General features: G+C 37.9%; 1 protein-coding gene across 1 annotated transcript in view; it reads right to left on the bottom strand.

Moving 5' to 3' along the window:
- Positions 1-17,359, bottom strand: part of KIF27 (kinesin family member 27) — a 77,945-nt gene that overhangs the window by 25,390 nt on the left and 35,196 nt on the right. The window contains exons 8-10 of the mRNA XM_017508526.2: positions 14,489-14,694; positions 10,614-10,811; positions 1,205-1,318 (exon numbers count right to left, since the gene is read on the bottom strand). Coding sequence (XP_017364015.1) covers positions 1,205-1,318; positions 10,614-10,811; positions 14,489-14,694 — 518 coding nt within the window. The remainder of the gene's footprint in view (positions 1-1,204; positions 1,319-10,613; positions 10,812-14,488; positions 14,695-17,359) is intronic.

Raw genomic sequence — 17,359 nt, 5'->3', positions numbered from 1 at the left:
TACTCCAGGAGGAGACCCTATGAAGTCTAGCAAGTAACTTAAACATATTCTATAACCATTCCTAAACTGTGAGTGGGGTTTGAAAGATGAGTAAGAGATTCTTTTTAAGCTCCACTTAAAAGGAAAAAAACTAAAAAATTACAACTGGTAATGACATTTCTAGGTGGAATGGGTGTTATGTGGGAATGCATCCATGTCAGTATTAAATGTCACTAATAAAATGTAAAATTTATGAAGACAGAATAAATCTTTCTAAAGTAAAGTAGATTTAATTGCATTCTGGGTATTTTAAATACAATATTTTCTTATATAAAATTTACAATTTCACTTTCTTTGAACTTTGAAATCTGTTTGTGGATTATGACTTTCTTTTTAAAAGGTGGCACTAAAATAATGGCTCTTTAATATATAGAGTACATATACAATTTGGTTTTATTTGAATGTAGAGCTCTGATTTTTAGAAATATATTTGTCTTCATGAGATGGGAATAAATACAATCCAGTGAACACAGATTTCAACTTATAGCCTACAACATTCAAATAAACTCATTTCTACTGAAATAAGAATATATTTTGCTGAGAGAGCAAAAAAATATAGCACATTTCTGGATGAGAAAATAATTTTGTAATCATAAAAGTTTCACTATTTGGGCAACAGGATTATTATAAGTCCAAATCTTAGCATCACACAATATACCCATGTAATAAACCTGCACATGTATCCCTGAATCTAAAATTTAAGACAAGAAAAATAATAAAGTTTCAAAACAAATACCAGAAATTTTGCATTCGGACGGCAAAGAGTTTAGTGTTTAAAAGCTTTATTCAGAGTCCGCCAGTTTTTACATCTATCTATCTGTCTGTCTGTCTGTCTAGGGAGTTTGCTCTTGTTACTCAGGCTGGAGTACAATGGCGTGGTCTCAGCTCATTGCAACCTCCACCTCCCGGGTTCAAGTGATTCTCCTGCCTCAGCCTCTCAAGTAGCTGGGATTACAGGTGCCCACAACCACGCCCGGCTAATTTTTGTATTTTTAGTAGAGATAGGGTTTTACCATGTTGAACAGGCTGGTCTTTAACTCTTGACCTCAGGCAATCCACCCACCTTGGCCTCCAAAGTGCTAAGATTACAGGCATGAGTTTACCTCTATTTAAACAACCATCAGATTGAAGAGAAACCAGGAAACACTAAGTAGAATTGACAAACCTGGAGTTGGTCTATACTTCCAAATGAACCTTTTCTCCTTTTCAAGTTACATGCATCAGGGTCCTCAGCTTTCAGTTTTAGACCATCTTCCTGTCCTGTTTTTAACTGTAGTTCCTATAGAAAAAGAAATTGAAAACACCTTATTGCTTTTACACTTGACCATCATTAAGTATGCAGATAATTCTTTTCTTTTCTTTTTTTTGGAGACAAGTTCTCACTCTGTCACCCAGGCTGGAGTGCAGTGACACAATCATAGCCTCAAACTCCTGGGCTCAAGCCATCCAGCCACATTTTCTTAACATTTACTTGTTGAGTCACAGAAAGAGAAAATGAGTAGATGATGGTTGGGGCTATTTGAGAAGAAAATAATGTGGAGTTTTTTTGTTTAAAAAAGTTTTTCAGATATAGAGTTTCACTCTGTCACCTAGACTAGAGGGCAATAGTGTGATCACAGCTCACTGTAGCCTCAAGCTCCTGGGCTCAAGTAATCCTCTCAGAGCCTCCCAAGTAGCTAGGACTACAGGCATGCACCACCACGTCCAGCTAATTTTTTTTAAATTTTTTGTAGAGATGGGGGTCTCACTATGTTGCCCAGGCTGGTCTCCAGTGATTCTCCTGGCCTTCAGTGATCCTCTGGCCTCAACTTCCTAAAGTTCTAGGATTACAGGCATGAGTCACCAAGCTCAGCCTTAATTTTTAGTTGACAAACAATAATTGTACATATTCATGAGGTACGTAGTGATATTTCAATACATATAATGTATAGTGATCAGACTAGGGCAATTAGCATATCCAAGAAAAAAGGAATGTTAGCTCCCACTGAGGCAATAAAATGTAACTGCAAAAATTAGGATATACTAACAAAACTGAGGATTTTTTTCATTCTTCATGAGTGTTACAAATTAGCACAACATGGATAAGAGTCTGAAATTATAAGTGGGTTTTTCTCTTCTGCCTTTCTGAGCTTATTACCTTCATAAGTTACTCCACCTAAGACATCCATCTGATGTGGGTATATTAAAATTTATTATGGTAGAAATGCAAAAAGAAATGTTCAATATCTAGTGTTCAAAAATGGGAGTTTGCACTATGAGAGTAGCCTTAGAAGATAGATCATGGTCTTATGAAGCATATTTTCCAAATTCTTTAGTTTCTATCCACAATGTGTTTTTTTGAGTCAGAGTCTCACTCTGTCGCCCAGGCTGGAGTGCAATGGCACAATCTTGGCTCACTGCAACATTCACTTCCTGGGTTTCAAGTAATTCTCATGTCTCAGCCTCCTGAGTAGCTGGGATTACAGGTGTGCCACCACAACTGGCTAATTTTTGTATTTTCTTTTTCTCAGTAGAGACAGAGTTTCACCATGGTGGCCAGGCTGGTCTCGAACTCCTGACCTCAGGTGATCCATCTGCCTTGGCCTCCCAAAGTGCTGGGATACAGGGGTAAGCCACCATGCCCAGCCTCCATTCACATCTTAAGGGTCAAGGCAACAGGTTCAATGTTGGCCAGGCGGGGTGGCTCACACCTGTAATCCAGCACTTTGGGAGGCCGAGGTGGGCTGACCACTTGAGGTCAGGAGTTCGAGACCAGCATGGCCAACATGGTGAAACCCCGTCTCTAATAAAAATACAAAAATTAGCTGGGCATGCACCTGTAATCCCAGCTAGTCAGGAGGCTGAGGCACAGAATCACTTGAACCTGAGGCAGAGGTTACAGTGAGCCACGATCGCACCATTGCACTCCAGCCTGGGTGACGGAGTGTGACTGTGTCTAAAAAGAAAAAAAAAAGGCACAATGTTCATGATGTCCATCGCTAAAGCTTAGCGGGAATCAGGAAGGAGGCCCCGAGTTAAAGTGGGCCAGTCCACAGGTAACTACACAATTGAAAGTGCTGAGTATATACTTTTATAGCAATTTGACAGAATAATTTGATGTCTGATGACTTTAATAATTTTTAAAATGGACTTTTATTTGTATATTTTAAATTTCAATTTTCTATTAATTCATGTTTTACAAAAGTGTTAGGCTGTGACAAATTTATAACAAAATAAAAACTATACCTTCTCCACAAGTAATTTCAGAAGCACTGATAGAAAGTAAAAAGAAAAGTCTAGTGTTCTCCAGCCCTGGGAATGGCAAAAAGGAGAAAAGAGTCAGTAAGAAAGATTTGTTTTCCAGTTGTCCTCTGTCTGAGTTTTGGTCCAGAAAGGAGGATGATAAGTAAAGGTATCAGTGGAGACAGAGGTGCTCGTAATTCATTTGGGAGAGAAAATGCAGACTGCAGTGCAGAAGCCCCACACCCATATATGATTGCCCAGTCTTGCTGAAAGAGCAGAGTACAATTAGGAAAGACACCCGGTTGGGCACGGTGGCTCATGCCTGTAATCCCAGCACTTTGGGAGGCCAACGTGGGTGGATCACAAGGTCAGGAGTTTGAGACCAGCCTGACCAACATGGTGAAACCCCGCTTTAAAAAAAAAAAAAAAAAAAAAAAAGGAAAGACACCCTAATTGGACTCCTTGGTCTTATATGGCATGGATCCTGAGTTGAGAGCTAATGTAGGTAGTCACTGTGAAGAACTGGCTCCCAAATTGGGTATAAGAATAGGCCACTGGGCTATCAAGCTAGAAAGAACGCCTACTAGCCTCAATAGGGGTTTATAATGCTAGTGGGAGATGAGATGAAGGGAAAGCACCCTCATGCTCTAAACCAGAAGCAAGACCAGACTATGATTTATGACATCCAGGGGTTTCATCATCAGGGGCAGCAGATTAGGCAGGGTAAGGTGGACAAGGGAGAACAGTTTCCAGCTGGTCACATTCCTCAACTCCAAGGCATAGGATAAAAGAAACATATACACCCAACCATAACATACAACTGGATGCCATCTTAGGGAGAGAAGCACAGGGAAGAAGAGGCTAAGAGACTAAGCATTCTTATTCAAGAGACCTGAGAAGTATTTAAAGGAAGTGTTTACATTTTCAGAATAAGGTTTGAACAGAGAGAACATCTGATTAGTTTCCACCATATTTCCAGCAATAATCATGATGTGGATAGAAGAGGAGAGGGGCACTCACAAAGATGACAGGTGCTACAGACTAAATAAAGAAAAAATTTACACCCATCTGAATGATGAGGGAATGTGGACCCTATTATATTGGCTGCCATAGTTCTTCATGTTTCCCTAGCTCTAGTTCATAGCTATAATTTAGCCCCTGTCGTAGTCCTAGAAATTTCAGGATGATGAAATAAAGCAACTTTAAATAAAGTGACCTTATATGGAGTTAACTCTCTACTATTTGTTTGTCCACATACACTTTAAAAGCATACTGCAGTAGTTCTAATTCCATCTTCCACATGTTGCTCCAGACAAAGCCTTTCTTCTTATATTGTAATCTTTTTTTTTTTTTTCAGAAGGAGTTTCGCTCGTTACCCAGGCTGGAGTGCAATGGCGCGACCTCGGCTCACCGCAACCTCCGCCTCCTGGGTTCAGGCAATTCTCCTGCCTCAGCCTCCCGAGTAGCTGGGATTACAGGCACGTGCCACCATGCCCAGCTAATTTTTTGTATTTTTAGTAGAGACGGGGTTTCACCATGTTGACCAGGATGGTCTCGATCTCTTGACCTCGTGATCCACCCGCCTCGGCCTCCCAAAGTGCTGGGATTACAGGCGTGAGCCACCGCGTCCGGCCCTGTAATCTTTGTTATACATATTAAAATAACTGTGTACCAGGCACTGTGCTAGGCTTTTTATGTCTATTTATCCCATTTAGCCCTCGAAACAATCCTATGATATAGGGACTATTATAAAATCCATTTTATAGATGAGGAAATGGGTGGTTAAAAAGCTCAAGATCATACTGCTACCCATGATTTCAGGAGTTCTCACATCTTTTCTTCAAAGCCTATCCATGGACCTCAGTTAAGAACTGCTGCTCTAAAGAAAACCTAAGCAGAAGTTGTACTATTCTTTGGAAATGGTTTAGTCAAGTAGAAAAGGGACAGACAGGAGTGTCAGAAAGTTAGCTCCAAACAGACAGCAAATATCCTTTATGACTGTAAACAGGTTTTCTGTTTTTGTATTAAGTAGTGGATACACCAATGTATCTTTGGGACAGTCTGGTTCCTTTTTCTGGAATACTTGCTATCCCCCATAAATGGGTCATTTCACTAGAATTAGAGATGTGGCTAGATGGAATAAAAGTGCCCTAGATGGCCAGGTGTGGTGCCTTATGCCTGTAATACCAGCATTTTGGGAGGCTGAGGCAGGAGGACCACTTGAGCCCAGGAGTTCGAGACCAGCCTGGGCAACATAGTAAGACCTTATCTCTACCAAAAAATTTAAAAATTAGTGAGGTGCACTGGCATGTGCCTGAAGTCCTAGCTACTTGGGAGGCTGAGGTGGGAGGATTGCTTGAGCCCAGGAGGCTGCAGTGAGCCATGATCATACAACTGCACTCTAACCTGGATGACAGAGCCAGATCTTGTTTCAAAAAAGAAAAAAGTAGCCAGGTACAGTGGTTCACACCTGTAATCCCAGCACTTTGGGAGGCCGAGGTGGGCAGATCATGAGGTCAGGAGTTCGAGACCAGCCTGGTCAACATGGTGAACCCCCCCATCTCTACTAAAAATACCAAAAAAAAATAAAAAATTAGCTGGGAGTAGTAGTGGCGGGCACCTGTAATCCCAGCTACTTGGGAGACTGAGGCAGGAGATTCACTTGAACCTGGGAGGCAGAAATTGCAGTGAGCCAAGATCTCACCACTGCCCTCCAGCCTGGGCAACAAAATAACAAAGTGAGACTCCGTCTCAAAAAAAAAAAAAAAGTGCCCTAGATAAGAAGGTAAAAAATTTGAGTTATAGGCAGAGTTGCATTTCAGCAGACTTCTACTCTTTGAAGAAGAGAGTATTTTTCTTTTCTCTAAACATGGATTTAGAGAGTGCTATGTCATTCTGGTTTAAGCCATGACCTATAAGAGATGAGGAGCTAAAACTCAAGGATCACAACACTGAACAAGCAGGCCTGATCCTCGCATGGGAAGAAGAGCTAAAACAAAACAGACTATGTTGGTGGCAGCAGAAATGAAAATTGGACAGATTCTTGGTATTTTAAAGATAATACTCTAAAGGCTTCAGTGGTTCATTGGATATGCATGATAAGAAAGAGACAAGAGCCAATGATGATGCCTAAATTTCCAGCTCACCCAACTGATATATCATATAAGGCACATTGGAAAACTACATTTTTTCCTCCCATGAAGGGAGCAGGGAGTAGGGAATCATGAAAAGATAAGTAAGGAAGACCATGAATTCATCTATAAGACAACCTAATGAAGACGTTAGAGCTCAAAGAACAGATTTGGGATTAAGCATTAAATGTGGGAATTTTCAGTTTAATTGCAGCCATGAAAAAGTATCCTACACTCACCTAGGATGGAGTGCAGAAGATAAGAGGGAGGGCAGAGACCAGAGCCATGAGGAACTCCCATATTTAAAAGGACTGGTGGAGTGGAATGAGCTAGCCAAAACAGAGAACAAGCAATCAAAAAGAGGAAAAAACAAGGGAAGCATAATGTCACAAAGGCAAGGGGAAAATACTTCAAGATGGAAGGAGTGCTGAACTGTGCTGGATGCACAGTGTTAAACTAAGGATACTGGTGACAGAGAGAGCACCAGTGAACTTCTCAAGAACTGTGAAGTGAGTGATAGAGCCAGAAGCCAGCTGGAGAGGATAAGAGAATGACTGAAAGCAGAAACAACAGAAACAAATGCAGTCAACTTTTCCAAGTTCGATTACAAAGGGGAGGTAAGAAAGGGAGGGATAAAAAGGTTGAAGGAAGGTAATTTCAGGATGAAAAAAATCTAAGATGTTTAAAGACAAATCCAGAAGAAAAGTTGAAAATAAAAGGATAAAAGATGACACATACATGCTTAGCACATTATTGCTTGAATAGAAATATCAATAAATGCTAACTATTGCTATAATTAGTTACCATTATTATTATGAATATCATTATTGTTACCAGTTCTGTTAAATACAAGAGTTCCTCATAGCTCTGATTTTTGTCCTCTTGTCTTCTATACTTCATTGTAGGTAACTATAGAATACTTTTCCATGGCTGCAATTAAACTCAATACTCTTCACTGGGTTGTCTTATAGTGTCAAGGAAATTTAAATAGCAATTCCATTTATAATAGTGTCTAAAAGGATATCTAGGAACCAGTTTAAGTAAAAAGGTAAAATACTACTAGTACACTAAAAATTATAAGACATTGCTGAAAGAAATTAATGAAGACTTAAACAAATGGAAAGACTTCCAATGCTCATGGATAAGAAAATTTAGTATTGTCAAGATGTCAGACTACTCAGAGCAATCTAGAAATTCAACAATCTCTATCAAAATTTCAATAGCCTTTTTTGTAGAAATGGAAAAGCCCATCCTCAAAATCACAGGGAAAATTGTAGGGGCCCTGAATAGCCAAACTCATCTTGAAAAAGAAGAGCAAGGTGGGAGGACTTACTTTCCCATTTCAAGACTTAATACAAAGCTACAGTAATCAAAATAGTGTGATACTGGTGTAAGGATAGACATATAGACCTATGGAACAGAATTACGAGTTTAGTAACCTATGGCAAGTAGATTTTTTAAAAATAAAAATTGGGGCCGAGCATGGTGGCTCATGTCTGTAATCCCAACACTATGGGAGGCCAAGATCAGAGGGTCACTTGAAGCCAGGAGTTCAAGACCAGCCTGGGAAATAAAGCAAGACACTGTCTACAAAAAGTAGGAATTGAAATTAGCCAGGTGTGATGGTAAGCATCTGTAGCCCCAGCTACTTAGAAGGCTAAGGTAGGGGGACTGCTTGAGCCCAGGAATTGGAGGCTGCTGTGGGCTATGATCATGCCACTGCACTTCAGCCGGGTTACAGAGTGAGACCCTGTCTCAAAAAAACAAAACTGTACATATATAAAGTATACAACATGATGTTTTGATAAACATAGTGCAATGATTACTGTAGTCAAGCTAACATATTTATCTCTTCATGTAGTTAGCATTTTGCTTTTATGTGGTAAGGGCACCTGAAATCCACTCTCTTAGCAAATTTCCACTATACAATAGTCATCATGCTGTACATTAAGTCTCTGGACTTATTTATTCTACATAATTACAACTTTGTACCCTTTGACCAACATCTCTCCATTTCCCTCATCAGCATCTCCCTATTTCCCCCTCCAGCTGATTTTTTATAAGGGTGCCAAGCCCATTCAATGGAGGAAAGAACAGTCTCTTCAACAGATGGTACTAGTACAACTGGAGTTCCACATGCAAAAGAATAAATTTGAACCCACTACTTCACACCATATACAAAAGCTGACCCCAAAATAGACCAATGACCTAAATATAAAAGCAAAAACCATAAAACTCTTAGCAGAAAACATAGGGGTAAATCTTCACAACCTTGGATTTAGGCAATGGATTTTTAGACATGACACCAAAAAGTACAAGCAACAAAAGAAAAAAATAGATAAATCAGACTTCAACAAAATTAAAATGGACAACTCAAGTGACCATTGATGGATGAATGGATAAAGAAACTGTGGCACAGCCATACAATGGAATATTATTTGGCAATAAAACGGAATGAAGTTCTTATACATGCTGCATTGTGGATGAACCTTGAAAATATTATGCTAAGTGAAATAAGCCAGACACAGAAGGTAAAATATTATATGATTCTACTTATATGAAGTATCTAGAATAAGCAAATTCATAGAGAAAGTAGATTAGAGATTACCAGGGGCTGGGATAAGGGGAAAATGAGGAGCTGTTGCTTAATAGTTAAAGAGTGTCTGTTTGGGGTGATGAAAATGTTTTGGAAATAGATAGTGGTGATGGTTGCACAAGACTGTGAATGTAATTAATGGCACTGAATTATACACTTAAATTATTAAAATGGTAAATTTTATGTTATATATCATTTACCACAACTTAAAAATGAATAATATATAAAAAAAAGAATGTCCAACCCATTTAATTATATAGTTTAAATGAGTGCATTATATGGTATTATATGAATTATATCTCAATAAAGACTGTTAAAAAAATAGAATGAGTAACTTGGTTTAAATGTTCTTTAAGTTCCCTTCCATTGCTGATTTCTGTGATATTTTTTAAGGGTGGAAAATAGGTTATGTCCATTGTTAAAAGTCTAGGAAATCTGGGGCATACTGATAATGGGAGAGGCTAAATATGTGCAGGGACAGGGCGTATATGGCGTATCTCTGTACCTTCCTTTCAATTTTGCTGTGAACCTAAAACTGCTCAAAGAAAGTAAAACCTTAGTGGCCAGGCATAGGGGCTCATGCCTTTAATCCCAGCACTTTGGGAGGCCAATGCAGGTGGAGCACAAGGTCAGGAGTTCGAGACCAGCCTGACCAACACGGTGAAACCCTGTCTCTACTAAAAATACAAAAATTAGCCAGGCATGGTGGTGCTCGCCTGAAATCCCAGCTACTCAGGAGGCTGAGGCAGGAGAATCGCTTGAACCCGGGAGGCAGAGGCTGCAGTGATAGTGCCACTGCACTCCAGCCTGGGCAATACAGCAAGACTGTCTCAAAAAAAAAAAAAAAAAAAAAATCTCGGAAATCTCCAATTATGTCCCTTGCCTTGGGTTCAGCTTCACATTTCAATGAAACAGAGCCTAGCATACAGTACTAGATAAATGTCTGTTATTATGATCATCATCATCTTTTTCAAAAAGATGATGTCTGTGAGACAAGTATGATTAAAACCATTTTCGATAAGAATAAATAGAGAGGGTAAAATTTTTGAGAAATTTGAGAAAATTTATTTTTTCAATAAATCTCTCACCCAGCAACCGAGAGAGCTAGGATTTGAACCCATGATAGCCTAGTCCAAGAGCCCAGGCTGACACCACTAAGTTCCTCCCCAGCCCACTCTATTCTAGAACTGCTGTACATACAGGTCTGATCATTTTTCTGCTGTGAATGAAATGGTACCACTTTACCTGGTACTTTTTCTGTGTAGCCACATGGACAATGCATGTCAAAGCACTTTGAAAACAGAAAATCCTATTCAAATGGTAGGTATTATTTACAAAGTTGGCTTTATAAATGTGTGTTTTTGACAGCCTAAAGTTAAGATCCTACTAAGAGAAATTATCATCGTACCTTCTTTTGTGAAGTCAAAGCCTTCAAGACAGTACTCAGAATTCAATAAATAGGTTTTACTATGTAGATGAACAAAGCTTTAAAGTGAATAAGGACAGCAGTGAAGGACAGGTCAAGGATAGATATTTCACAAGCCAACTGAATCAAGACCATGGCTTCATTAGCTCTGAGCCATTTAACATTTCATATACTTAGCAGGAATGTATGACAATATTACTTTGATTTTTTGCTGGTCCCGCTTAATTACTGCATCCAGTTGCTTCCTTTTTTCATTTTCTTCTCCAAGTTTTCTTTGTAGCTGTACCTTTTGATACTTCATGTGATCTACATTCTGCTCTAGTTCATTAGCACGTTTCTCGTTTTGGATTGACAGTGATGCCAATTTCTTACTATCTTGTTGCTTCCTCTGTAAGACCTGAAATCATATGGAATATTTCAAAATGAAAAACTGAATCTCTCAAATTCCCCAACGAAACTTAATCTTTTCATTTAATGATAAAAGAAGAAATTTTCTGTAGATTTTCATTTATTTTTGACAGGTTCATAAACAATATTGGTTACTCTCCTACATTTGCATTTTTGCAACTAGGGAAACCATCACCACTTTCATCCCAAATGTAAAAATATAAAGAATGATGAGACTTCCTGATGCGGACAACAAACAAAATAAAATGGATGATTTGCTTTTTATTAATAAGCATTTTAATTTAAAAATTAGTTAAAACAGCATAAAACGGAATTTATATTTTAAGAGTCACTCATATCATACACCCCTAATTTACCTGTCCTGCTTCCCAACACAAAATTACCAATTTCTTAAATATTCTTCCAGGAAAAAAAATGTATGCATATGCATGCAAACAGCTTCATATATATTCTATATAGACTCCTATCTCCCTTTTTCCCTAGTTATCTCAGAGGTCTTTTCATATAGATTTGTTCTGCATGGGAGCACAGCATTCCACTGTGCACTTGTTTTTATAGCTACAGCTATAGCCTAAATCGTTAATCCCTGAGTTAAGATGATCGGAGCTGATAACATTTTCCCTGAGAGTGACCATTATAATTACTGTTTTAACATTTATCTTAAATTCCTTCTCATCTAACTAAAATTATGTATAGATAGCATTAGGGTTTCAAAGTGTTCATACCACTAATATAAAATACTTGTGTTACAATTTAGTCCTGACCAAAGTTAGACTTGTATTATGTTATTAGCATTGCACTAAGTACCAATTAGGTGGCATAAAAAAGTTAAGGAGATGTCATTCATAAATTATGCCGACCACAATTATTTCCTTTATTTTGGCAATAACGTGTTAGCATAAGCAAGTTTTATTTTAACTAAATTAAGCATCCAAGAGGCACTGCAATTTATAGCAGTGCTACTCAAAATGTGATCTGTGGACCAGTGCTAGTTCACAGACACTGTTGTCAGTTTGTACCCCTCAGCATACTATTAGATTCAGTTGATGTTTTCATGCAAGACTTTTTTGATGAAGGAAGCTGTGCAATGATTGACCTTTATCTCATCACAGAACAAGAACAAACTGCAGATGGACTACTTTGGATACCACTGGCTTAGAGGCCACAAGCCTTTGTACTTTCCAATACCTAAATCTGGACACCGGCTTTGCCACTTACAATTGACAATAATTACAATACTGCAGCAAAAATTATGATATCAGTATTTTAGTGTCTTTTTCACATAATATTAAAAATATCAGTGTACATCTGAAAATCTTAAGAGTGAGATACTGTTCCCACTGTCTTTTGCATTTTTCCATAGTTGCTCAAATGCATCAGCATGAAACTATTAATGCAGCATGTAACACTCTACATATACCTGAAGACATTAAAAATATAGGTTTTAGAAGTTTCTAATTTAAATTTTTTTTGTTTTAAAAATGAAAATAACTGTATTCTACCAATAAAAATACTAGTATTTCAGTACTTTAAAACAGCATGATATGGCTGGGTGCAGTGACTCGCACCTGTAATCCTAGCACTTTGGGAGGCCAAGACAGGCCAAGACCACTTGACGTCAGGATTTCAAGACCAGCCTGACCAACATGGTGAAACCCCATGTCTACTAAAAACACGAAAATTTGCAGGTGTGTGGCAGGCACCTGTAATCCCAGCTATTTGGGAGCCTGAGGCAAGAGGATCACTTGAGCCTGGGAGGTGAAGGGTGGAGAATGCAGTGTCCAGCCTAGGCAACAGAGCAAGACTACGTCTCAAAAAAAAAAAAAACAAAAACAAAAACAAAAAACCATGTTATGTTAGAGTACTGAAAACTGGTATTGTCATCACCACTATGGGACTCTGACTGGGTTATTTTACCTTTCTAAACCTTTGTTTCCACATTTGTAAAATGGCTAAAAATGCCCACTTCAAAGGATTAAATAATGTATATAAACCATTTGGTATGTATAGGCCCTCAACAAATGGTAACTATTGTCCTCCTCATCCTCCTTATCATTCTATCCCCATCAGTAGTGCATGGACATGTCAAAGGTACAAAATTTCTAAAACTATGTCTTGTTTCTGTCCTCTGCTGTATCAGATGTTTCTTTCGAGGTTAAGTTCCACACCTTTCTTTTCCTTTCCTTATCAGTACTCTTAGCAGAAAAGGATACACAGCAGGAAGCATAGAAAACATGGAAAGACATATAATAATAATAATATAATAATCCACAAATCCTATTAATAGTCTTTAATCTTCTAATCTCTCCCATTTTAGTTGTGTGAGACATAGGAAATACAAAAATAACCTCTGCGGAATTCATAAACAAGGCTTAAACTATAGATGTATATGATAAGTAACCTCTCTAGAAAAATAATAATTTTGGTTTTCAATGTTGAGAATAAGAATTATAATAAGAACTGACGCTAGAATACAAACTTATTAAATTATAAGTAAAATTTCACAATAAACACAAGGAAAAATCTTAATCATTATATCCTACTAATGTTTTGCTACAATGAATACTTTGTTAGGCATCACAGCCCTAATTTAAAGAATTAAGAAGTGAAAAAGAATTCATCCCAACACTTTCAGAGGTGAATTCCAAAGTGAAAATATGTATTCTGAAGGAAAATGGAAGGTGTGACATAGATAACCACCCTATGTCCGCCTTTAAGCAATTCAAATATTCAAGTCATATTATTTTAATTTGGTATTGACTTGAGAAGCTATTTAGGTAATAACCTTTAGTGGAAATATCCAGATGTTTGAGGTGGCATAAGAAACTCCAGGAGGGACTTTTCTGGCCCGTTCACCTCCGCCTCCCTACCTAGATTAGGACCAGGCACACGAGAGGTATATCACAAATATCTATTTTGTTGAAAGCAAATAAACGTGGCATAGTTCAAAAATAATAATAATGCTGTGACTAGGTTAATTACAATTCTACCTATAATGGAAACAATATAAAAATGTTTCTATAGCATGAAAGCAGTAGATCATGAGATCATGAGAGGTAAAGAAATCCTAGAAAGTTCATTATGATCAGACTAACAAAGCACTGTGACTATCTCCAAAGCACCTGGAAATGGCTTCATCACACAAAATCTCTATGTGATGGGATATTTCTCATAGAATAGAATTTTTAACTGTAGCTATTTCTAAAGTTAAAGCTAAAACCAGGCATTAGGAAGTTAAGGATAAGTTGCAGTACACAAAGTTATTAACTCTTCTTAAGCCAATCAATTATGGTTTCAGAAAACCATATCTCAAAATTGTTCCCATTTGTTGAGTGTCATATAGGAACCACCTGTTTTATATGTATGATTTAACCATTATTTAATCCTTTGTCCTTCAGAAAAAAAACACTATTTTGTGGTTATCTTTATTTCTTACCATGTGGTTTTCTGACATGAAGATTGAAAGAATACATATTTCTTGAATGAAGAAATATACAACCCAGATTTAAAAACAGGTAAATCGACCAGCACTCTACAAAAGAAAAATTCACACCCTGTTTTTCTTGCTGGTATAAACTGAATTCCACTTCTTTCCTAACTCAGTACAAGAATCCTCAAAAGCAGGAAAGCTTAAATAAGTTTTCTCAATTACATTTTTTAAATTACCTGAACTCTCAGCTTTGCAGCATCCATCTTTTTACGGAACTCTTTCTGTAATTTTACCTTCATTGCAACATCAGAAAGATCTTTGTTTTCCAGCTCCTGTAGCTGTTTTTGTGTTTCAAAGAGTTCGACTTTTGCCTGTTCTGCATCATGCTCTAGTTTTGTTACTTTCAAAGAATACTGCTTGCTTACAGACTTGGCATCGTGACCTTAAACATAATAATTATTATTAGTATAAATTATGTAAAAAGAAGTTAAACATCAAAAACATAAAAATACTCTAAAATCCAGCCAGGCAGTGACACTATTTAAGATATAGCATTAAAAACCGAGTTGTCCCCACCCACCCCCATCAAACACAGCTTGCCACCAGGCCTCTTAATGATTAGTTCCTTAATGATTGTTCCCATCTGCTGCCACTCAGGCTCACTTTTAATCTTTTGCGTTTTAGAGTGACATTTCTGGTCCTCTGAATTTGTTATTGAGCTTTGCTGGCATCAAACTCAGTTAAGAAGGATATTTGGAGTGACTGTCCTCTTGCTTAGTATACTCTAGCCTCCTGCTACCAATGATCTGTCTCCTTGAATTACTTTTTAAAATTACTATTAAAAAATTTTAAACATAACAAAAGAAATAATAAAATGAACCCCCATCACCCAGATTTGAAAGTTATCAAGATTTTGTCATAGCTGCTTAATATGCCTTTTGTTTTACTTTGCTTAACTATTATAAAGCAATCCCAGATGTCATATCATCTCACCTATACATACTTCATTTTGTTAAATTCCCATTTTTACTTATACATACTGCAACAAGCATTTATATAAAATATGGACATAACCAAAAAGTTATTATCACACTAACAATGTTAATACCAATCAGTCTATAATCAGACTTTCCTAATTGCCTCAAAATGTCTTTCACAATTGGTTTATTTTAATCAGGATCTAAACAAGGTCCACAATACATTTGATTGTCATGTCTCTTAAGAATCTTTTCATCCAAAGCTGATTCTCCTTTTTCACTGCACTGAACTTGAGATCAATTCCTTTTAAATTATTTTCTTATTAATATATAGAACAGAAAAAATATACTATAGATATTTCTACATCTCTTTTCATTCTAAGTCCAGCTACTAACCTAAAAGTTTGGTTTTGATTTGCTCTGAATAGGCAACTGTCCCTGAACTAGACTGGAAAACTCGTGGCAATAAAAAAATAGGAATCTAAAGCTTGGAGGATGCTGATGAATAATCACCAGAGACAGTTTATTATACTATGTATTTACTTATTTATTTGAGACAGAGTCTTGCTCTGTCACCCAGGCTAGAGTGCAGTGGCGCAATCTCAGATCACTGCCACCTCTGCCTCCTGAGTTGCAGCAATTCTCCTGCCTCAGCCTCCCCAGTAGCTGGGATTCCAGGCACACGCCACCATGCCCGGCTAATTTTTATATTTTCAGTAGAGACGGGGTTTCACCATATTGGCCAGGCTAGTCTCAAAGTCCTGAACTCAAGGGATCTACCCACATCGGGCTCCCAAAGTGTTGGGATTACAGGCGTGAACCACTGCACCCAGCCTATTATACTATTTATATAGCTGGTTATACCTGCTATCCAAAAATGCTCATCATTTTAAAATAAAATTTATTTAACTAAATGCATTGTGAGCCATCCTCTGACTCTAATTTACTATTTATTTGACTACCTTTAAAATACATATAACTACTATATTTAAACAAATCATTTTGGGCTATTCATTAATTGTTCAACACACTTTTTATGAGCCACTACAAAAAATATAGTGCCAGGCCAGGCACAGTGGCTCACGCCTGTAATCCCAGCACTATGGGAGGCTGAGGCAGGTGGATCACCTGAGGTCAGGAGTTCAAGACCAGCCTGGCCAACATGGCAAAACCCCATCTCTACTAAAAATACAAAAATTAGCGAGGCATGGCGGTGGGCACCTGTAATCCCAGCTATTTGGGAGGCTAAGGCAGGAGAATCACTTGAACTCAGGAGGCGGAGGTTGCAGCAAGCTGAGATCACGCCATTGCACATTAGCCTGGATGACAAGAGCAAAACTCCATCTCAAAAAAAAAAAAAAAAACACAGTGCCAATTACATGTTTATTAATTTTTTTCAGACAGCGTCGAGCTCTATCATCTAGGCTAGAGTGCAGTGGTGCAATCATGACTCACTGCAGCCTTGACCTCTGGGGCTCAACAAATCCTCCTACCTCAGCCTCCCAAGCAGCTGAGACTACAAGCATATGCCACAATACCCAATACGCACCTGTGGTTTTATAAATTTTTTTGCAGTGTATCAGAATTGATAAAATATAATATAGATGTCCTGTTATTGTTAGTTGGCAGAAGTAGCCGCTATTCAAGAGAAGTCTTCAGTGAGAGGGCATTGAAAAGTAAGCACTCACTGACACTTTCACAAGTCACCATCTCTGAGGATTTTTAGGAAAGCTCCAAATTGCCCTGGTTCTAATGAGCAAGAAAGGACCTTCTCTGTGTAAGCTCTGGTGTCGTCCATTTTAAAGCAACCATGTTGGGTATACCAGGCTACAAAAACATGTTTGTTTAATGAGATACATGGTAAGATAACCTTTCTGAAACAAAGTAATTCATTGTAGTGGGAAAATATCCTCGAATTCCACAGGAAGTGCCCTGAAATCTTGGGAATGGAGAAGCCATTCTAGATCAGCTCCTAGATACTCCTAAGGGGTCAAGTGCGGTTTGATCCTGCCTGTGAGGAAGCAGCATGGTCAAACTTATTTAAACATCTGGGTAACTGGAGCTAGGATGATGCATAGCACATATGTCACTAGGAATGAGAAAAAAAAAAACAACTTTGGGAAAGTAGCT

This window comes from Cebus imitator, unplaced genomic scaffold, assembly GCF_001604975.1.
Source record: "Cebus imitator isolate Cc_AM_T3 unplaced genomic scaffold, Cebus_imitator-1.0 Scaffold394, whole genome shotgun sequence".
Taxonomy (NCBI): Eukaryota; Metazoa; Chordata; class Mammalia; order Primates; family Cebidae; genus Cebus; species Cebus imitator.
The sequence above is the reverse complement of the archived record's forward strand: the minus strand, read 5'-3'. Positions and strand labels throughout refer to the sequence as shown.